Source organism: Taudactylus pleione, unplaced genomic scaffold, assembly GCF_031769625.1.
Source record: "Taudactylus pleione unplaced genomic scaffold, aTauple2 ptg000316l, whole genome shotgun sequence".
In the NCBI taxonomy this organism is placed as follows: domain Eukaryota; kingdom Metazoa; phylum Chordata; class Amphibia; order Anura; family Myobatrachidae; genus Taudactylus; species Taudactylus pleione.
The window spans coordinates 7,072,930-7,097,662 of record NW_028284717.1 but is presented as its reverse complement, the minus strand read 5'-3'; the positions used below and the strand labels follow the sequence as shown (position 1 = coordinate 7,097,662).

General features: G+C 41.6%; 1 protein-coding gene across 1 annotated transcript in view; it reads right to left on the bottom strand.

The window, feature by feature from the left end:
- The window catches only part of ROBO1 (roundabout guidance receptor 1), a 607,752-nt gene that overhangs the window by 281,383 nt on the left and 301,636 nt on the right, over nt 1-24,733 (bottom strand). The window contains exon 2 of the mRNA XM_088442732.1: nt 18,181-18,507. Within this exon, the coding sequence (XP_088298858.1) occupies nt 18,181-18,469 (289 nt within the window). The 5' untranslated portion in view covers nt 18,470-18,507. The remainder of the gene's footprint in view (nt 1-18,180; nt 18,508-24,733) is intronic.

Below are 24,733 nucleotides of genomic sequence, written 5' to 3'. Positions count from 1 at the left end.
GAAAAATGTAACATTGCCTATCTATAGACATACATATATAATGTATCTATATGTACAGTATAAATAAATATGCACTACACTGCGAGCGAATGAAATATTAATAATAGATTTAGCGCAATAATTATTGAGGATTATTTATATGAAAATGGCTAATATGAAATGTAATGTTTAGGAGATTGATTGTAATATGGAGTCCTCTGTGGCGTATCATATATACTTACACCAGTCTATAATAGTACACAAACAAATATCTCCATGGCATCATTAAACAATACACCTATTTATAACCCTGTTTACATGAGTAATTTCACCCACTGGATTCGAGCTACGGTGCTGGCGGCTCCAGAGATATTCGCCCCCTGGGATCGTCGTTGCTCACAAGTGAACAAAAAGGCTATTAGGCAACACGTGTGAATATAAAACCCTGCAGATTATTGAATTATTTTATTTCTCAGCTTTGCTAATGAGTAAAAGGTGAAACAACAGTCTATTCTGACTAATAATGGAAATCTTAGCTGGGCATACATTAGTGGGCCTCATTAACAACGCACACTTGATGTGCGGTGCGCCTCGGTGGAGAAAACATCTGAAGAGGCGCACTGCGCAAAAATGTGATGGTCACCTTGTGGCACTTTTATGTGTTTGAAGCTTTCCTGTACATCGGGCCTAGAACTGTGGTTCCCTGTTGAAGAACAACTGGTGCAAAGCCCTTGCCATGCGCCAAGCCACACAGCAACGCCCCTAAAATGTCACCCACCCCTTTATCTCGTCTTTGCATCGCTCAGCACAACTGGTGTCCTACTTCGATACTTAGCAAGGACTACCCTCACCAGGGCCGTAATTAGAGATATATGCGAAGGTCGCCGATCTGTAAACCATTGCAGCCTTGCAGGAATGTAGCTGATCTAGCACAATTTAAGACCCACAGGGTATTAGTAAAGCATGTCAACACTTCAACCATTTTTCAACAAATTGCAAACTCAAGCGCACGTTGAAGTCAAAGAGAAAAATCTATTTTCAAACATGTTCAAACTAGTTTATATTGCCCCACTATCACTCCGCTAAAAGTCCGGGCAGCAAATCCTATCGCCCCCCCCCTCCCTACCAACTGCCACTGGCTGATCCAACTGTCACTTATCTTTACCACCCACCTGACTCCGTGACATGCTCTTGACTCGTTTTCTCTTAAGCTGGGTACACACTACACAATATAACGTACTATATATATCGTTCCCACATGGATCGGAACAATATATTGTACGGATCGTGCAGTGTGTATGGGTTGGGTATGGGAGACTGGCAGTTGGGATGCCGGCAGGAGATAAGTATACTATCCCTCTTTCCTTCACCCCCTAACCCTCCTTTCCTGCATCTTAAACCTCCCCCCCCCGCACGCAAACGCTCCCGGTTCGTCCCTAAACCTAACCCTCCCCCCTTTGCGGTTCATCATTTATATAAACAAAAATAATAGTAAAAAAAATTAAAATTGTCTAAAATGTAAGCAAATTATTGTTAAAATAAAACACAACGGAAGTGTTATGCACAATGAATAGGTACTCCCGCAAAAAAAAAAAAAAAATTAAAACATAGTTAAATTACAGGACGAAATATTAAATTGTAACAAATAAATCCCCCTGTCCACAACTAACAGAGCAGCAGGTCTGTTAATCCCTGGAGCTACAGGTACGCACCTCAGCCCCACCTGGAATGAACTGCTACTTCACCATAAAATCTGGGAAAAGTTGGAAAGTGAACGGTTGACAGACCAAACGCAGGACATCCTGGAAAGCATAGTTATAGTAACACCGTTGCTGGACCCTGTTGCCAGCAATCACTGAGAGAGAGGAAGGATCACGGAAATTATAGCACCTAATCTCAGTCATGTCTAATACACAGTTCTGATACATTTCAGCCTCTAAAACACCTCACATAATCGCATACACACGCATGAACTGGATTTAATTTAGGTGCCTACTGTGTGTGTGGAAAGTGCCCTACAGTCTAGTGGCACTCACGTCTGGAATATCTCTTTCTTCTATTCTGCTTGAGTCTCAGCACAGCTTACTTCTCAGCAAAAAGCACTGAATACGCCAATGTAAAAATAGTATTAAAAGGATGAGGGCCAAGCATTTAGAGCGTTTTTTAGATGACATAAATTCACCCGGGCGGAGAAAATAGAAACACAAACATTGGGCTATTGAATTCTGTCACAATAGAAACAATTCACAGTGAAAACACAAAAACAGGTCTAAGAAAGGGAAAAAAAAATTTTTTGTCCGTGAAAAGGTACTGAGATGATCTGCAGGAAATAACCAAGAGGAGATCGCAGGAAAGTGAGGAAGATTAGTGTTGATTATCACTCAGTGATTTACAGGAAGCTTCATTCTAAGGCCAGATGGACTTTTGTATAAGAAAAAGCTTTGATACAATATGAAATATTAAATTTGCAGGACAAGTCTACTTTTAGAATATCAAAATGGTGTGGCTTGTTAGGAAAGAGAGTGGCCATTCTTGATGTGGGTGTGACATGGACAAATCAGGGAGTGGTATAGATTGATTGGGGCGTGGCTTATTTTAGCACAATTTTCCTATAAGGAATTTTGAGAGGATAAAGATCTGGAGATTGTTCTTGATCAATCAAACCAGCTGCATCACTTAGTGCACACACCTTCTGGGTTAGTAGCTTATCCCAAGCACTCCAGCATTTTACATTCTAAATTCTCTCTCCCACATAGAAGTTTAAAGAGTAGTTAATAAAAAATGTAAGGTTGTCCCAAAAAAACCAAATCCTTCATTTTCACTTTGGTATTCTTAACGGTGCAATAAAACATACCTTGGAAAAAGTATTAATATTATTATCATTATTATTAATCTTTATTTATAGTGCTCCGCAGCACCATACAGAGGGAAATAATAACTATGCGTGTTTACCGCATTACTCCTCTCATCTACATTACTGTAATTCGCATAACCATTAGTAGCAATAGAGCAGTGCCACCTGGTGGTCACCGATCATGAAAAACTCACCAGGCTTTAAAAGCAAAACCGCGAACAGTGCACTTGGTCTACTTGGCAAAACAGACATGTTTTTTTTTTTAAAGAAAAACATCTATCAACTGCACAAACCGCAAATGTGCAAGGAAGAAATCTTTTCAAAGAAAATGTAGAATGTAGCACAAAAGCGGATTAACATTCGGGACAAATGCCAGAGGGAGGAGACAAGCTTCACATTCAGTTAATGACCTCTCATAATACTACTTTTTAAATCCAGTGGCCACATCCGCCATAGTCCAGCAGACTCTCACAGAGCCGAATAATAAACAGATTCCTCTTCAGTTACTGGCATGCCCCAAAGCACACCGCCCTGTTTAGGATACAATGATACAGGAGGCTACAATGTGTGACTGAGAGCTGCATTTCCTGCCCTTCATGTGGGCCAGGGGATATACATTTTACACACAAAATGAGTAAAGACAACTAGTATGGAGGTACAGCTGGAGTATATTAGTATCAAACGTATAGAGATATTTGCAAAGACTTGCTAGTAATAATCTTCCAACCAGCTACTGCCTGATGTGTTTCCCAGCTTCTGCACTGGTATATTGCTCCCGATTTCTGATCCACTTATATCACGATATAAGATGGGTGGAACATACTCCCGTTTTCTTTGCTTCTCCCAAAAATTGGGAGACTACTCATAGTTTTGTCCCAGAAATTCAAGACTTTTGGTAGGGTGTGGTCTACATAAAGATGTGTCCTCATTCACCCAGCGTTTTATCGCCATATGGTGCGAGACGCATGGGCGTGCAACAGATTATTTTTGCCCTTTTTTTCTTCGCACCACATGGCATCTTTTTCACACTACAGCCACATAGCAACAGACTTACTGGGCACTTAGGGTTTGCACTTTTCTCTTACACAATACAATACAATACAGGACAAGGACAAGATTTATATACAATGCTGCATTAGTGATCATAACACTCCAATAAGCAACAGGGTGTAAGCAACCAGGTGTTAGGCGCCCGAGTGAGGAGTAGATGACAGCAGGGCCGCAACTAGGGGGGGGGCTAGAGGTGCACGTGCACCGGGAGGGGATTGCGGGGGGGTGAAAAAGCAGACTCTGCCATCTGAAAATGGCCGCCGCCGAAGAGGAGACTAATGCTAGAGGTCCTTACTGGACCTCTAGTGTCTGTCTCTTTCTTGGCGGCGGCCATTTTTGGATGGCCGTTTTCAGCAGATTCCATGCGGACTCGCCGTCCGCATGGACTCTGCTGAAAACGGCCATCAAAAAATGGCCGCCGCCAAGGAAGAGACAGATGCTAGAGGTCCTACTGGACCTCTAGTGTCTGTTAGCAGAGCGCAATGCACAGCGTTCCCGGAAGTGCCGGGAACGCTGGCGCTGCAGGGAGAGGATGCTGAGAGCTGCATCTTCTCCCTTCAAACCCCCCTGGCAACGAGCATAAACCCCCCTGGCTGAGCATAAACCCCCATGGCAACGAGCATGGAACCCCATGGCAACGAGCATGGAACCCCTGACAACAAGCATGAAACCCCCTGGCAATGAGCATAAATCCCCTGACAACAAGCATGAAACCCCCTGGCAATGAGCATGTAACCCCTGGCAACGAGCATGAAACCCCATGGCAACGAGCAGGTAATTTTAAAGTAATTAGAAGCATTACTGTGGGGCATAAAATGGTGTCGGGCAAATATGTAAGTGGCACTTTGGTAATAGGCATTACAGTGGCATAATGTGTAATGGGCATTATGGTGTATGGAATAATGTAAGTCACTATACCAGGGACGTCTGAGTAATGCACTGCCTTATGGAGGAGCAAGGACAAAATCCAGGTACGGGAAGGGGGGGGGGGGCGCAAAATTGCTGCCTTGCACCGGGTGACAGATATCCTAGTTTCGGCCCTGGATGACAGTATCAGGAGCAGCACAAGAGGATAGAGGGCCCTGCTCGTGAGATGTTACATTTTAAAGGGGCGGAGCAGACAAACAGGTGTGAGATTAGTGTCTTTTTTGCACTTGCCAATAATATATAGGGTACACATACCCACACATTAGCAGTCTGAAATAGACGCATATTGAGTAAATATTCCGCTAAAAAGACCCATGGCGCAGGTTAATTACATTTTTCATTTGGCTTGAGGATAGGCGTATGTGGACACATTGGCAAGGAATTTGGTTGAGGCTCCAACCACTGAGACCTGAGCAAGGGGGCCGGGGCAGACTAAGAAAAAGCTCCACTGGGGCAGGGACTGATGTGAATAGTAAAATATTCTCTGTAAAGCACTGCGGAATATGTGTGCGCTATATAAATAACTGATAATAATAAGAAGAAAAGTCAAGAGCCAAAATATTTATATCCGTAACTTGACACTAAACCTGAGCAATACACGGCTTTGGTAGCTGAATACAGTCACCAGCCGGCAGTTTTACCAAGACCTTGCCCAGTTAAGTTCAGGCTGCTAGGAGTACAAAATGTAAGAGTGACTTACAAGGGCGGATGGGGAGTTGGATTCTGCCAGTTTGCATGGATTATGCAAATTAGTTTGGCGCATGCCCACAGAACAGGCCTTATGCCCGTGCACATACTGTATGCAGACTTGTTCAGATTTTTAAACTGAAGAATCTGAAAGGGGGAGAGATGGAGCGTTGTAACGTACAGTAAGGGGGAACAGTATTCGTAACCTACGCAGAGACGCAAATACACCCGTGAAGGCTGCATGAAATAAGGCGCAACCATACACTGATGGTGATAACGGTCGGAGAGCGCAACCTAGCCGCATACGATTGGCTGATTGTGGAGTCGCTGCTGAAGCTGATCTTTTATATAATTTTGTCGGTGTATCTTTACCAAAAATTCCCAAAAATAAGGAGAGTAATACCTGCTGTATTCAAGAGACTTATTTTTTTTTTATTCAATCATGGTTGTGTATTAGCATATGAAAATATTTTTTTTGTTTTATGGAAGCGTATCTGATTTATACTGATAAACCGGGAGCATACGATAATGGTGCACACTTGCATTCATCCTTTTGTAACTATGGGCCCAATTCAGAGATGCACTTAAACCCGATATTTAGGTACATCTCCGATGTTTTTAGAGGCTTCACTGTACATGTGTAGATCCGCGGCTGCGATATTGCTTGCGGTGCCCCATATGCCGCAGCACGATTGACCTGCTGCTGGCATTTGGGGGTAATAGGCAGCGTTACAGAAAACGGGGGCGCCGACTCTTTTTTTCTGGGTGCGCTGAAGACGCAGCTTCACTGGCTTCAGCAGCGCAAATTTCCCAGACATCCTGAGTCACCCGAAGATGGCCGATGGTCACGCAGATGATCCGATGCTTCATCCTCGGATGCAGCAGTGGATCAGAGAAGCCGACAAGATGCCTCCTGCGGCATTAGCATATGATTGCACAGCCGCTGAGTACAAAGACGCAGCGGCTGTGTGATTTGCACTCATCTATGAATCAGGCACTGATGTCATTTATTTTATTTATTTATTTTTTCATTTTATTTTAGGTGAATGCATTTTACAGCTCTTAATTTGGACGCAAACCCTTCCCAACACAGCATGAGGCCCATTGCGTGCAACTGACATAAAATATACTCTGCTAGAAACAAAACCCTTAAATTGCAGAGTGTAAAGCAGATTCATTTCATACCTGTCTACCAATAAATCTGCCGATAGATACGGATATTTGCATTTTACGGCACTTGTAGACAACATGTAATACATCACATTCAGAGTTCTCCTGCCATATTTATTGACTCCTCAAGCGATGTAAATTTGATAGCACAGCACATAATATATGAACCTAATGCTTCTATCAATAGACTTATCACTTCATACTAATTAGTTTGTGCGCTCTTTCAAGCAGGGGGATTATGAGAGGCATGTTCTCTATAGCAGAAGACTTAATTGGATTAGGTTATTTTACTTTTTATTTAGTGCTATTTATATACCCTCTGTGAAGCCATAACAAAGTTTGAAGTCTACACCTACATATATGTCATGACGCTTATCTGAAGCACAGTGCTACTGAAAACAGTCTGGCCACGATAAGCTATGGAACAAGATATATAGCCGGGGGATTGTGCTTTTTTTTTTCTGAAACATGAGAAAAAAAGAGATTATAACATTCTATTAGTGTAAGAAGAATATCTACATTATATATATATATCTGTTATCGTTCCAAAGCTAAGTTTTAGTACTGTCCTTTGTTGCGTCCCAAGCGCACAAGGAAGTATTTATTGGCAGTGCTGCAAACGTTACAACAATAAAACTGCTACACAATGCATAATCTAATACACAATACATCATCGCATGGGTAACATTAGTCACCCTCCTAAGTTTATACTGTAAGATTCAGCGGTCAAGGATTTGTTGTTCACAATGAAGTAAAAACCACTGGCACGTCATCTATGTCTTGATATGTATGGATTGGAATTGATTACTCATGGATATTTTATTTATCTTTAATAACGCATGAGACCCAGTGCCTTAAGTTCATCTCAGACGCCCGGAGGCAAGTTATAATTTGGTGCCCCCCCGTCACAGCCGCTGACACTGTAATGTAGCAATTCGCATGCAGACAGGCTATAGATAGACGGAGGCAGCAGATGATGGTCTGACACAGAGCTCTCCACTAGTGTATGGTGGCTTCTCAGGTGCCGGGAAGGGTGCCATGTATTGGGTGGCCGTGACGGTACACTCCGTAGTTACGGGATGAATATGTTGTGGACAATGGAGGAGGTACCTCTTCAGAGCTGGAGCCTGGCGGCAGGCGCCTCCACTGTCTCCCATAGTTCTGCCCCTGATGAGACCGTGTAATCGCAGCCTGGATCTAACTGCAGCTAGACCTTCTTTTTCTAGTCAAAATAAGTCATTAAAGACATTTCCAAACAGCATAATGGATCTGTGGACAACATTTCTCTATGTACGTGCCTGATTGTTTGCCGAGTTTAATTCAGGGTACACGCCCATTTAACAGTTGTTGAAAATACCTAATTTATTCATTATCAGGTCTTAGACCCAATAATTATAATTTATTATCACAGTAAGAACATAAGGTGTGATGTATTAGGAAACAAAAGCAGGGATAGGGGCTCTGTCACTGAGATGTATATCACTTCCTGTTTCGGGATCCGGAAGTGGTACTGCGCTTGTGAGGTCATCACATGTGCGAGCAGCCGTTGCCGGGGGAGAAACTATATAATCGCATCCGTTAGCAAAATATCCACATTACTAATGTGGCTGCATACAGAGCTGCATGTGACTAGCAATCAGGCCCAATGATTAGATACCATGCATGCTACTGGTGTTAATCATTTTGTCGTTTGCCCTTTACCCTAGACATACATTTAATATTATTTATATTAATTTCAATTCATGTACTAGCTATTTGTACAATAATATTTGAAATAATAATGATATTAGTAATTATAATAGTAATAAAATGGTATTTATAAGCAGTTTATTCTTGTCGCCGCACACAGTAGGTTAAGAGATGATTAGAAACATGGGGGCCCAGCGTACCAAGACTCATTTTCTGGGTTGCGGCCCTTAGGCTAAGAACCGTTGGCCTGTAAATGGAAGTTAAATGGCATTCTTCCTCGCACATTTCATCATGGGATGTACTTGACACCGTTTGAAGTGGACTCGTTATTACAGACACACGGGAGATCATGCCCTCTTGCAATCTGATATGGGAAATGGATTCAACCATGTCAAATGGTATTATGTTCCATTTCATAACTGCCGTCATGAGCCAAGAGTGTCATTTATGTGGCCTTAAAGAGACGCCAGATCCCAGAACATGAATCTCTCCAGTCAGGATGGGTGCCGGTTACTCGTCAGCAAAAGTAAATATTAGTTAATATATCACTACAGTACACAATATTACCTGCTCTTTACACATGAACTACTGTAATTCCATAATTACTCTTCACACCAAACATTTGTTTTCATATATAAATATTTGCACCACTCAAACCGCTTAATTGATTGATTTCCTTTGGCTAGAACATTAGATCCGCAACAAAGATACCGGACTGCAAATTCTTCGGATTTAATGAAAATCACCAACAAATTCAATAGCGCATATTTGTTATTGCGTTTTATAACATTCTTAAGGGTATATTTACTAAAGGGAGAGTTTTTAGAAGTGGAGATGTTGCCCATAGCAACCAATCAGATTCTACTTCAAATTTAACTAGCACCTTCTAGAAGATAATAGCTAGAATCTGATTGGCTGCTATGGGCAACATCTCCACTTCTAAAAACTCTCACTTTAGTAAATATACCCCTTATACCGTGAATAAAAGTGTAATATATTTCAAAATTATTTAGCTAATGCAAGTCATTTTTGCCCATCAAAAGTGGCCTCCTGTATGTATTCAAATATTGCCTACACACAACGATATGGAATTAGTGTGCTTATCAGAGTTAAATAAAGCCTATACCAATAACATTTTCAGTATAATTAAGAATATACTCTCTTTATCCTCCAGAGACCTGTCTACATGGTGTCATTAAGCACCTGCAGCACTCGATTTAACTAAGCTTCAAATCTTACGACGCCTCGGTGAGCATGAAGTCTTTCCCTCTGATCCATCATTTAATTAGTATACACAGGTCATATACCCAAAATGATGCCCACTCATGACAGACTCGCTTTCACAGCCAAGAGATAATAAGGCTGTCTCATGGCTCAGTGCATACGATCCCAATGGACCCAGCCTGTTCTCGGGCCTGTGACATGTGACTGTATGAGCCTTTAAGTATTACAAGAGCCTTTCCAAGATGATAAAATGTTGGCTAGATAAGTATTCAACTCAAAGCAGAACTATTGCTATATAGGCTGTCGGATTGCAAAAGGCGTATTTATGTCTCTGTTTTATGTCACTTGAATTGTCCTTTTTGCCTCTGACTTCTTTATAAATGGGCATTCCGGAGTGCTCAGCAAATTAATTGCATCCATCAGCAGCACTGCACAGAAACCATTTTGATTTAACCAGTCTCGGGCGACTTCCATTAAATATCATAAATGTTTGTGACACTGTAATCACATGTTTTAGCCACGAAGATATCAAACCTCAGCTTAGGGTAGGGCATGAAGTAAAATAGAACTCAAGCTATAATCGGTTAATTTATAAATATGCTGATTATATTGCTAGTATAATATTCGTGTCTTCCCATCTATTTGGAAAATGTGTCTACCCTTCACTTTATAGTATAGACTGGTAGGTAGTTCACAAACATTCTTGACTTAGGGCACTCTAGAGTATCAACACTTTTTTTTCATGGCACCCCTAGGTTAAAAGTTTCTTACTGATAAATACAGCAAATGTTATTACATTAAGTAACATTCAGTTTATTTATCTGGTGGCGGACAGGGCTGTACTTCTGTTTGTCCAAGTATTCTGTAGTTGGCAGCCATTAGCACTGGTTTTGCCATCACATTGACCATAAATAATTTGATTTGGTACTGGACCACCAACCCATGGCCACCTCTGAAGGCACTCTGTGGCACCCCAGGGCGCCATGGCACTCAGTCTGGGGAGCACTCGGATAGCCTATCGCCAAGCGTTTCTCTCCCCTGAAGCTCTCACTGCTACATGATGCCAACAGGTGAAGCAGATTCAGTTTTGGAGACCGCACTGGACAGGGAATTCATAACACTGTGAATGGGAGGTGTGTACTCAAGATGTCACCTCACTGGACGTGAGTCACGGCCAACCAATCAGGTGACACATTCAAACACTCCACTGACCAGCTTGCCTTGGCTTCTAGGATAAAAAGGATAAACCCTTTAAGTCTTTAGGAGGCATATTCATTAAAGTAAGTTTGCAAGAAATCCCCCGTAAACAGACATCTTCAGAAGATATCCACAAACATTAAGCATCCCGGGGCTGTATAAAGGGGATTCCGCAGGAAATATTATAGATACAATAAGCCCCTAAAGCAGGGGCGTTTTAAGAGAGGAGAGGGCCCTTGTGCAGACTCAGTGCCGGCCCCGTCCTCTCTGTAACGATGCCGCGGCTGCCGGCGGGTGCAGTAGATTCTGGCCTGCGCGGGTCTCCGGAAAAATTCCCGGGGACATCAGTACTGCACATGCGCGAAACACATGGATAATGGGCACCGCCATTTTCCCTGTCATTTTTGCTGCTCTGCAGCGCCGGTCCGGCAGCAGTCTGAATCAATGGACGGGTAAGTATAAAGACTAAATGGGTGCAGGGTGTGCGGTGTGGGCCCCCCTGGACCCAGGGGCCCCTGCACCCATTATAGATTCGCCCCTGCCCTATAGGTTTCTATAAGGACTGCCTAATTGTGAAGGTTACCAAGCAAACTTGGCACTGGTAGCCTATGCCATCTTCAGATGGTGTTTAGCCCATAGTAGCCTATGGCCTACTCTACTGGATTTTTTGGTGCATGTGCATGAGGCTTGCCGTGCACATGCACATGGAAGTGACTAGGTAAGGCAGAGCCGTAACAAGGGCTCTGAGTGCTGGGTGTCGGCCCTGCCCCCTTGGCACATGACGTCATGACGTCACACATAGGAGACGGGCCGCCAGCCCATGCACCTGCAGCAGTGTCCGGAGAGTCTTAAAAATGCTCAGGGCAGCTGTAATTACGGCAGGGTGCCTGCTTATGGCATCCAAAAGATGCTACCGGTGGAACCGCCGCCATGAAACTAGCTGCAGGGCGCGGTTCCAGGCACTTGCTAGCCAGAAGCAAGACCTTGGGGCGGTGACGGTGCCATCCACAGACCATGGGGCGTCTTAACAGTGGAGGGGGCCCGTGTGCACACCCTGTGCGGGACCCCCTCCTATCCCCCCGGTGGCCGGCAGCCGACTGAAGCGGCTGACCAGCCACCGGAGCATTAGTAGACTCCGGGCACCAGAGTGTGGCCAGAGTCTACTGCGCATGTGCAGAACGCAGGAAACATGGCCTCGGCGGCCATTTTCAGGCGTTCTGTAGAGTCTGGGCACTAGAGTGTGGCCAGAGTCTACTGCGCATGCGTAGAACACTGGAAAAATGGCCGCCGCGGCCATTTTCCCGTGTTCTGAGCAGCGCCGACGCGGGACCACAGACAGGTAAGTTAAAAAAAATATGGGTGCAGAGTGTGTGGGGCCCCCCATTATAGATACGCCACTCCACAGACCCCTGCTCTCTGTGTGGCCGCAATGGTCGCAAAACCCCCTGGCTTTGATTCTAACTCTTCGCTGGGACGGGCTCTTATCGGAGCCAGTGTGCCAACAATAGAAATTTGTTAAATTCAAGTAAAAATGTTAATTTTCGCTCTGCAAATTTGCTTGATATGATCCCATCCGAACCGCATTGAAAGTGCAGATTGTAATAAATATGACAAGTTGTGATGCAGACAGAAATGCTTTCACTTAAGTAATTTCCTTAAGATATAGTTTTGTGCATATTACTGTTGAACAATTAAATTGTTCTAGTTTAGGAAAAAAAAATCTTTATTGAAATTACTGGGAGAAATATGTTTAATGATTTACTCTTACTTTTAAAAATCCATGTAGGTTTATCAGTCTGATTAATCTAAAAGAAGGAAAGGGCTTCTGTTATATCCCATTTTTTAATCACATGTAAGATATCATTATCCGTCTGTGTGGTGTTGCTGGTTAGGAGAACCAGCAGATGTCTGGCAGGTCAGTGGGGAATTTTCCTTTCTCCGGAGAGAACGGCTTAAATCGAGAGAAGATCTTTCCATATGCTGGATGTGTGCAGCTTAACTGGTGCACATTTGGAAGCAGAGATCACTACTAGAAGGAGACAGTACAGATATGTGAATTCCTAATTATACTTTTAGGTTGCCTCCTTGATTATAAAACTCCTCCCGTTTTACACAAAACTGTATGTACACACATTGAAACAAAAACTTGTACTTTTGTCCGCAAATAAAACAAAATTATTAAAAAACACAAATGATGTACATTTAATAGTGGACTAAACCAATCCTCCCCCCACCAACTGACAAAATAGCAATAATAATAAGAATGATTTTACGTATACAAGGAGTTGATGCAGTAAAGATAGACATTTTGCGGCCCGTGCCAATACTCAGAATACAACCTATCAATTCCATAGGGATATAACGGAGGCAAATTGTGCCTCATGCCTCAATTACGTCACTAATTCCCAGTATATTATAGGGCAAATACTGGTCCAACACACTTGGTGATTCAACATCATCCAATAGCGGACAGGGATAGGGTAACGAGTCAACATGCAGTGGGGGGGGGGGGGGGTGAGGTTAGCAGCTATTAGCTATTTTATTAGCAGTGAAATGGGTCATCAAGGCACCAACCCATTTAATTCTCAGGAAAGAAAAGCAGAATCTAGGGGCTTGGGCTACAATGCTGGGAGTCTGAAGGGCTCCCCAAAATTCTGGAGTCTCCCGGAATGTAGGAAAGTAATGTTTTATTGTATACTCCATGAATAGTAATTGCTATAATATGAGTGAATTCTCAGATACTTTTAAACACAATCCATCAAGAAAAAAAAAGTTTAAATCCACAATAGATTCTCTTTAACTATGGGTAATTATCTTAAGAACCAGAACATGCACTTTGAAGTCATATTTTAGGCATTAGAAATGACATTTAAATTGCTCTTACATCATTTTACTTTTATACGAGCTATCTGCTCATTTTGACTTTCTTATGTAAAAGTGTAGGCAATAAGGCTGTTGAGACTTGTTGTAATCTGTTCTACCTTCATAAACAATATCTATGTGAAATAAAGTGCAACTGTACATATGTAAGTCATTTCAACTATTCCAAAACCTACGTCAATAAAAAAAAAAGGTTTAGTCAACTTTTGCTGAAAGCACTTGGATGCAATCTGAGAAATGATTTATTACCGTACATGTGATAACCACATTTTGATTGAAGAAAGCTACGTTATTTTTTCTATTTGTGTGAATGTAACATACACTATATATTTTTTACTCAGACTTTTTTGCTTTCCCATATGCCTTTATATTACGTGATGTTACAGATGAAAAACCTGCATGACCCAGATTTAAAGGATTGTCTTCTAACAATGACATTTTGAGGTACTAGCAGTCATTAAAATCATATGCCCACCACTTCTCCTGTGTTAGTTCTATAGTTTAATGGTCATCTGTAGCTCGACAAAGGGTGGCAGTAACGGGGGTACAGAAGGGAGCCACATACAAGACCCTGATAATCGGAGCACAATGTCTCAGAAAAGGAGGAGATATAGAAAACATGAGTTGGACTCATTTATTTAACAATTTGAATCACCCCATTGGTGCCCAAAATCTGTATCACTACTGTCAAGATGGGAGAGAGACATGAACAGGACTCGGTGCAGAAGTACGGCCTGACCTGTCAACCTCAAGTGCATCGACAACCCGCCTCTCCATAGTACATGGGCAGGGGAAGATCTTAGGTGACCATGGTAGAAGAGGACGGTAGCTATGTTTGTTCTTGTCTTTTTTTGGTGCAGTGTATTTCACCAGAAAGTGTGACTCTTTTTACCTCTACAATGTGGGCACACTACATCTCAAAAATGTTATGACCATTAAGCCATGATCATAAAATATTCTGATTTTATCAAAATCTAAAAAATTACATAATATTATTTACTGCGCTGATAGTATTTAAAAATAAATATTCTGTGTTATTTAGCTGTCAAAAAAAAAAAAAACAGGGATGCCATCAAAAGTAAAAAAATACAATGACAAAATTTCAAAATCTGTAGTTTAATTTAAATTAAGGGCATTTGGCCACTATAAACTATTAGACTATTCCATAACTGATATTCGGCTAGTTTTGGCAAGGAAACCGAGTGCAATTAAATATGTCCTATATCGTAATACAGATTTTTTGAAAGAACACAAAAAAAAAAACTTATAATGTTGTTCATTGATATAATAAACCCAAGAATAACAATATCCCTCATACACCCACTGTCACTGTAAGGAGATAACTTTGTTAACTTGAGAACGTAATTATTTCACAGTTATATTTTCATGTTCTCATCTACTAGTTTTTTTTCTAGAATAATTATGTGAAATAAACCAGGCATAGGAAAAACTTAATTTATTTTATATCTAACAAAAAAAAAGTCAAAACTGGCCAAAACCCAATGTCTCCTGCTCATTTAGGATATAAATTATTTATTATACGCACTATTTGGCATTCAGTTGAGTTTTTCATTATGTGGAACACACCAAAAGGCCCGTTTAGTTTGGCTTTGTGTGAAAGTCAAAGATATTACTGTAACACATTTAATTCAGTTGACAGTTTCTAAATATGTAAGTGACTTCTGTTCCAAGTCATCCCGATAAGATTACAATGAAAGGATGAATGTAAAGCATTACAAACATTGAGCAGACACAGGCAAGTCAACCACCGACCACTCAATCCCAAGGTGAAGTAGATGAATCTTATGGCGTGGAATTCATCTTTCCATAAATCGTTTGCAGATGATATTATATAAAAATATACATACTGGTACATTTTTTATTAAACTGACTGCAACTAAAAGGGATCAATTAAATTCAGTGCGATGTTGAATAGTCGCACTGTTAATTCACGACTGGAGAATTTCTGCTCGCACCCTCCTGAGCAGAAATAGGACTAAGCTAGTGCTACAATGCTAGTTTCGGGCTAAGTGTGTATGCTAAGAGCATCACGGCTGGCACTTAAGAAGGAGAATATGCAGGTTACCGTAACTAAAGAACACCCGGCATTAGGTGCCTAAACCTGCATCTCCCGACTTAAGTGCAGGGCGCGTTGGGAATAAATTGAATACCTCCGGGAACTCATTCCCATCACTGTTCAACAATTAATTGAATTGCGCCCATTGAGTTTAGAATGCTTTCACTTTATCTAAGTCAGTGATGGGCAAAAGGAGAACCAAAGGACGTCACCTGCGGCCCCCAGCACATTCCAGCTATATTGTCACATTTCTTTGTTATAGCTTGGGGCACGCTTTTAAAATGCTGGCTGATAGGTGAGGTGTTTCTGTCTTTTATTAAATTTATTATTTTCGTTTCTTACACAGTATATGGTTAATCTGAAATGTATTACATATTATAAATTCGATCACGGATCTAAGGGCCTGACTCACTACGGATCGCAACTGCGATCGTGGCAGCGATTACGCACGCAGTCTGACTGCGATGATATGCTAATCCACTGCGAACGCTATGCCGTCGCAGCACTACATAGGGACGCCCACCTTACCTTGTACACATCTGTAATACTTATCAAGGCTGCAAAACCATCGGTAACATCGAGTACCGTCGCAGCCTCACGCACACTTACACAAGCTCTGACCTTACTCAGAAATTGCTAACTTCATCGCATGCACTATGTGTACTAGAAATGCGTACAGCACTGCAGTTGATAATTTATGCACGCCCCTGCAACGGCGTTCGAACGCACTGGCATGCCTGCGTTTCGCCAACCCACCCCGTCACCACCCACAAACGGCACTTCCTGTCAATCACTTTGCGATGGGTCTGCGGAGTCTCTGCGTTCGCAGTCCCGATCGCAGTGGTTAGTTCATGCACGCACAAGCTGATGCATACGCATGCGCAGATCGAAACAATCTGCCAATTGCGTGCGTAATCGCAGTTGCGATCCGTAATGAAACAGCCCCTAAGTCCCTTGAAGGGAAATACTACAGATAAATACAAATGTGTTCTAATAATGTACATCTATCCTTTTTGCACCATATGGCGTGAGACACCTGACGCGACTTAGACGATCCTCCGTGTGTAGCGATTCCCATGCTTGCCTACTTTTTCCCAAATTTTGCATCTTAATTCACTAATCATAACATACTAACATATAATTTGCATTAGTATCTTAAAGGAATACACCCCTTACAAGCGATATTTGCTTTCCCAGAAATCCCATTCATCCACTAGTACAGGGGTTCCCAACCACGGTCCTCAAGGCACACTAACAGTCCAGGTTTTAAGGATAGCCATAGTTGAGCATAGGTGACTTAATTAGCACCTTAGGTATTTTGATTTAACCATCTGTGCTTAAGCATGGACATCACTAAAACCAGGACTGTTAGTGTGCCTTGAGGACCGAGGTTGGGAATCACTGCACTAGTAGAACCTTTGTTGTCCATTGAGGTTAGGAGAAACTATCTCCTGATCGATAATCGTAGTCAACGGAACAACAAGTATCATGGCATGTCCAATCAGCTCTTTCAATATCTATTTTACTGCAGTGTACCCAAAGTTTGAAGGGTGCAATATTGGGAAAATGCCATCAGTAGAGTTCTGTTTTAATAAAATTATGTTTCAATATCTTCAATATTGTCTAATTTTTGAGTAGCAAATTTTCCCATTGGTTCTAACAATACTGTCAAGCTCATGTATTGTCGGTATTATATAAGCTGATTGTTGGAAATATAGGTTTTCTACAAACAGGTTCATACTGTAAATCAAAAAAAAAGAAATGAAACATGCAGTGTGTTCTACTACTTTCATTGTTTTACCACCTATTTATTACACCGTCTGTTCCTGAACACTTTATTTTTGAAACCCAACTTGTACAAACAGTATAAATGAGTGTTAAAAAAATGTCCAATAAAATTTAACAGTAAATCAACAATAAAAATGATTTATTGTTACAAGTAATGAACTGTATTGTGACCAAATTAACGTATTAATTATTATTTGAAGGTTCACGCAATACAGTAAATTATCCAATAGGGGTGTCAGAAAAACAGTACTAGATAAATACGGAGTAACGGGGTGGGAGAAGAAAGAGTTAGCTAGGTTACCCTAAATGAGGTAAATTGCCTCCTTGATTATAAAACTCCTCCCGTTTTACACAGAACTGTATGTACACACATTGAAACAAAAACTTGTACTTTTGTCAGTAAATAAAACAAAATTATTAAAAAACACAAATGATGTACATTTAATAGTGGACTAAACCAATCCTCCCCCCCACCAACTTTTTTTTTGTTACAGTTTTAGGCTCTTCTTGTGTCCACTGTCAGTCTAGCATAATACTGTGCCTTCCTTACTAATATAATGAATGGAGGCACAATATTAATAATAATGCATAGAGGCACAGTGTCTTTTTTTTTTCCAAACTCATAAAAAGTTAAAAAAGTAAAGTAAACTCCACTTACTGGCAACTTCAAGTGATGCATTGTGACTCACTGCTTCTCCGAGGTAATTCCGCGCCACACAGACATAAACTCCTTCGTCCGGCCTACTCTTGCGTCCATGGACAATGCGTAAAAAAAATAGAGATCCACTCGGTAGCAACATCCGATGGGAGCGTGGGTCATCTTTGTCAGTTTCCACCCTCTCTCCCCCTTTGTACCATTCAATTGAAGGCATTGGCCTGCCCTCTGCCTTACAGTTCAGCGTTGCAGGTTCACCTTTGGAGACAATAAGATCTGAAGGGTGTTCCATAATGCGAGGTGGGAAATCTTCTTGACGAAGACGTGAGCCTAGGGGAAAGACAACAAACAATGGAAATCACTGGAAGTACAAACACAATATTGGAGTAAAGGAGATGTCTATAGAAACAAATTTATTATTAATGAACTCAACCTTATAATTACCAATCAGAGCACAAGAGATCGAGAGACCTTGTGTTCAAGAGCTACAACCCTGCCTCCGCCACTGCCATGTCCATCATTGAAATGGCTTATAATGGGGTCATCTTTATTTACACTTGTGACACAATCGAAAGCCCATCTCCAGGTTCATAGATTGTGCAGTTTACGTCTATCCATATCACACTTCACCAATAGCACTGGTGTGGGTAGGTGGAGTACAGCACAAACCAGCTAACCTTCCATACTTCAGTACGAGCTGTATCAAGCTAAAAGGCTACATAAACTTTAAGTTTCAACACATTTTATTATGTGTACAGTATGCAAATTTGTGTGAGCGGACCCCTGTGTTTTGGTTTTGCCAAAACCACCCTCAAAAAAAAATAAATTTGGTTTTGGAAAAACCAACCTCAAGTGTTTTGGTTCATTTCGGTTTTGGAATTCTTTAAAAACATCAAAACTTATGAAACTTGGAGCTGTTTTTGTTCCTATAGCATTAATAACCTCAAAAACATTCATGTCAAGTCAATTTTGAGTAAGGAAAGGACTTAAATTAAATCCAAAACACGCGAGATCTGTTTTTAAATCGAGTTCCCAATTGCGAGAAGACCAGAGTCCAGACTCGGATCTACTCTGAACCACAAAGTGATTCCACCCTGGGACCCCAAAGTTTGGGTGTGTTCGGTTATCTCAAAAACCGAACCGCTCACCTCTAATTTAAATGCATAACCTTGTTTAATGATAGTATAAGAATATGTACAATACAAAATCATATATCCAGGAGTGGGAAAAACGAAAATTAAAATGCTGCGCCTTTTGCACAAAACCAAGAAAGTTTCCCAAGTATGAAAGGTTAACGTCATCTGGTAATGAATAGTGAGAGCCTCCTTGTTTTATGGAGAACAACAACACAAGATATTGTAACAAGCACGTCCATTACCAGCTCCCTGGCTCTCTATACTGTAATCTGACCTCTCATTTAGAGACTTGGTAAAATGCTTGAAGCCAAACAGGACAAAAGATCTAAAATGCTCTTGATTGGCAGAAACTGCGCATTAGCAGGAATGTTGGTGACATGCTTCTGCCAGGGATGTAATAACCTTGACAAGGGAATTATTATCGTCCCCCTTTATGCACAAGTTATTAACACGATTCTATGTGCATTTGAATCTTGATTTTTAAACCCTATTAAATGTACATTTTGCTGAACAAGAGACCATCTATTACTGGAATATTATATAAATCCTGCAATCAGCACCAATCCTGTAATTTTCTTGTCAAATGTCCTTTCCACCAAGGAATATTTCTTGAAAATAAGAACCGTGCACCCAATAATTACGAGCGCTATCCGGTGCTCGGTCACATCATTTCATACATCTTTTGACAAAATACTCCTCAGATAAATTTCCAAAAGCGTTCTGAGGCAGACTTTGCAGTTGGCATACAAAGAGCTACAGATGCACGCTTCATACGTGGAGATCGCCCTTAGTAAATAATACATAGAAATGTATACTGCTAAGTCTTTCCTTTCTCTTTTGTTCACGTATAAGAGTTCTTTCTTTTCAACATTAATAACTGACAAGGTGTGTCATATGTACTGGGATATAAGCAGATGCAACTACAGAGGAAAATGCCTCCAGCCAAACACAGATCCAGACTTCTTACTGTTACTATAAGGGAAGAGGTATGATAAGGCAAGAGACAGACCATCCACTAAGAACTGATGCCAACGCTAGGGCACTAGAAGCCTGTGAGACTCATCCAGCATGAGTTCCTAGAGCGTTTGTTGGGCTTACGTGCTCATAAAGATTTTTTACTTCAGCCTACAAAATGGCTGCCTCCACTGAAGCAATTCAGGATGACCACTGCGAATGGAATGCAAACGTAATGCTAATGTAACTATATACACCTAATCACCTACTCCTCTGTACGCGAGAGCAGCCTTCATCACTTTCATTGGCACTACCCCATGCTAGGTGCAGGTTATGCGATTGAATTTGGTGCCCACAATGCACATAGGCTACTCCTCAGAACTGGTAGCAGCTCTGACTATATGCCTGGGATGCACCCACAAAATGGCTCTCTTGCGTGTGTTTACATTGTTGACTCCTAGTTGCCACCCAGATGCACCCATTCAGCGGCCGCAGTGGAGCAGCAAAGATATGTACCACTATGAATTGCAGCCCACGACATTTGAAATAGCGCGCGACTCAGTATAAGGAATAATGGATGCACATTAAAGGTAATAATTGCTACTGTTTCGTCTAGGGTTACAGAGTTTATTTCACCAGTCTATGGCTGCCCGCAGTGTGTCTGCATTGGCACAGTCAGCCGACATAGATAAGCAGAAGGTGTTCACAGAGTCGCAACTAGACTTTTTGGTGCCCTGTGCCAGAGACAGCATTGGTGCCCCTCCCTTATTTTTTAAATAGGGACATAAGATAGTGCATCTGAAAAAGGGCCATGGCCTCATGGGGAAGGGCCAGGGAAGAGATAGGAGAGGCCAGGAGATGCTGGGGATAAAAGATGAGGAAGCTACAAGTGAGGATGATAATAAACAGGAAAATTGACAGGCCCAAACAGTGCCCCCTGCCCTACGGTGCCCTGTGCCATGGCACTGGTCGCACTACTCTAGTTACGGCCCTGGGTGTTCATGGCAGCCAGTGCAGAGACTCTTGGTGATACTACTATTGGGCTCCCAATTAGAACTCCATTCACTCCAACAGTATTCGATCCAGTGTTATCTAATGTTAGCCCCTATTAGACTTACAAAATATTAGTTCAGTGTTCGGTGTGTGCAGAGCAGATGTACCAGACATCTAGGAGACTCTTAAGGGTCCCCCCACAGTAAGAAAAGCATGCAAAAAAATAAGTCAACCCATATAAGTAAATGTTTTCTTCCCCCATCAAAATCCCCTGCATGGTAAAACCATATCAGTCACTTGTATGTGACACTCACAAGTTCTCCATCAGTGTCACACACACTCCATCAAAAATTAGTGATCATCGTAATATTCACAAATAGTCCCCCCCCCAATAATTGTTTTCCTACCCCCACTTACTTCCACCATAAGGGTCTGGCACATCAGTTCATTATACAGTTATAATAAATATATTTGTATTTTGTCCTTGTACCCAATAATAATGTCATAACAATGGCTTCCAATACTTGGCAGTACTAGCTCTTTGGATACATATTTGTTGTAGCACTATTTGCATACAAGTAACTTAGGGAGGGCTTTACTAAATAGTCCCGATCTTAAAAAGAGCCTTTCTCCAGCGAAAAACTGCTGTCTGAGTTACAGCTTGATAAATAGGCTCCATCGTCTGGCCATGACGGCATATAACCATCCATAATGAAGTGGTTACCATGCCCCGCTAGAAACCCATCAGTAGTTATTTATCAAATAGAATGCTAAAAACTAGGTGATAGTCATTATCAGCTCTAGTACTGTATATTACTGTAATTGGACTATACATTAAAGACGGTGCGACATCGTAATAACAATCAGTAACTATTATAGTGGCAGAAACAATATATCTCCCATACAATTACCATCCAAAATGTCACACTCTGCTGCTCGGCAGGTGTATAACACATTACACTTTCCCCTCCAAATATGAGAACTGCTGCTGGTCATAACTAATAATAACCTCAAATATTTGTTTTTTAATCACTATAGTCCCATATATCACACCGAATAAGAATAATAATATTGAGTATTAAATTCATCCTAGAGAACAAAAGAAGTACTGTGCATTTGTCTATGCATACAAAGAAGGACAAATATAAGGAATTGCTTTGCATTCAAAATATAAAGTGAGAATGGTACTACTAACAGCTCAGGCACGTTGTTAGTGACGTAAACTTTCAGTGACAAATCAGTATAAGCCTCAACTTTCTCTACAATAGCGATCAATGTTTGGGATGTACTATGCGTCGCATTTCGGATGTGGTGCATCCCGCAACTTGTCGGGGACATACTGGCGTTAATAACACCGGTATGTACTTAGAATTGCGATTAAAATCACAAAGGACAGCTCTTCTAAAATGAGCTGTCCTTTGTGAAGAGAGGACTCCCGGGTTTATGACTCAGAAGGTCTCTGCACATTCGTTGTATGACGCAACACAGCGGGGGATGCTAGGAGGGATCCAAATCAGGACACAACATGAAAATAAGGCTGTTGGTGTCTATTGGAATGGCGCTGCCCACCGAGTCCAAGCTCTGGAAAGTAACGCATTCTGGAACTTGGTACATACGGGTATGCGGCTCATTTTGCTCATTTTAGCCTTAGTACATCCCACCCAATATCTTTCATCGGGTGACCTTTAGTCAATGCAACCTTGCTAAACACGTGTGTGGGCTTCTCATCTTCAAACATTAAAGTATATATACTGAATATTGGAGAAGCCCACAAAATTGCTTTCAATGTGTACAGGTGATTGGTCCAGTTTAACAAAAATAATCCGTAGAATGATGAGCAAGACTGACACAAGCAATTCAGTGAACCCCACTACTGGTACATGAGCCAATCCTTCCTATAATAAGGCGTTTGTAAAACAGGACAGGGGCGTGGCTATGGCAGGTTGATCTAGTCACAGTGTCACTGGTGGACATTTTTTACACAAGACCAACATTTATTATTCTACACACAATGGTGGTTCCGGTTTCCCGAACCCCCACCCTGCCAAACTGGGATTGTCCCACAAAAATCAGGTTGGGAGGAATGCATGAGATGGTTTACCCCGTGCACATTCATATTCAGATTGTTTCTTAGTAATGACATATACAGTATAGTGCCATTCTGTTATGCAGCACTTCCCAGAGATTAATAGAACACTTACACAATACTACATTCTCATTGACTTTTAACCCAGGCCACGTGTGAGGTGCCACAATTCACCACAAATTGCGTCATGGAACTGCCATACCCCAGAGAAGTGGGCAGGTCAGGGAGCTCAGGAGTCTCCCAGACATTCTAGGAAAGTAGACAAGAATGCACTACCAGTATGTAATACGGGAAGAATATACAAATTCCACACATATAGGGCCTTGGTTGGAATCAAACTCATGACCACAGGACTGTGAGTCTGCAATGCTGACCCCATTGTTAACTGTGTGTAATATCTGGGTAGCCACTGTATCCTACTTCCCCAGGTAAGTGGATGGCCTGAGTAGCGGCATCATGGCCAGGGGAGTAGGTGCCCAGGTGGGCATTATTAGGGCATGGTGCCATGATTGCATCAGTGTGGCCCCATCTCCCGCTGTACAAGCACTCTAAGTGGCACTGTACTACAGGAGTGGGGCCGCAATCATGGTACCACACCCCCTCGTACCGCCCACTTGGACGCCTACTCCCCTGGTCCATCCAGAATAAATTTTGCCGGCAAGTATGCTCTGAATATTTGTATTGAATTTCCACCACTGAGAAGGGATATCCTGGCCTTGAAGAGATAAAGTGATATGATACTAGGCAGAAAGGGTAACATTAGTTTTACACCCCTCTGGCTTTATTTTCAATCATTTAAAACTGACATATAATGAAAAGCAGGCAGGGGGGATAGATTGTACTGGAGAGAAACACGTTCCCACACTAGCGATGCTTTACACAAAAAGAAGAAGAAAAAAAACGGCTGTTGACAAAATGAACAACATCTGTTTGATTGAGAAAAGTGTTGAATGAAACGTGTTGTTGATTGAGCAGAGACTATAGGAAACAGGAATTGCAATGAGTGGCACTAAAGATAATATTCATCGCAAGCAGAATTTTAAACAATGCAGTAATATAACAATCACTGTCCGTCTCAAAGAACCAAGATGGCATATTTTACATCTATTTGCCATCAGTAGCAAAATAAAGGCCAAGTACAAGTTAGAACACAGAATTCTGCCTCCAAGCTACATATATATGAAAATGTGGGGTTTAGTTATCATAAACTCTTGTAATCTTGTGTGGGAAGCACAAATGATAGTACATGTGGTCACCTGGAAATGAATGCACATTTTTAGTTCAACTATTTAAACTACTGTAGATACTAGACAGACACGTACAGCCATACATAAATACTTTCCTACTCTCCTGAAATGATTGGGAGACTAATTCCCGGACCCCCGGA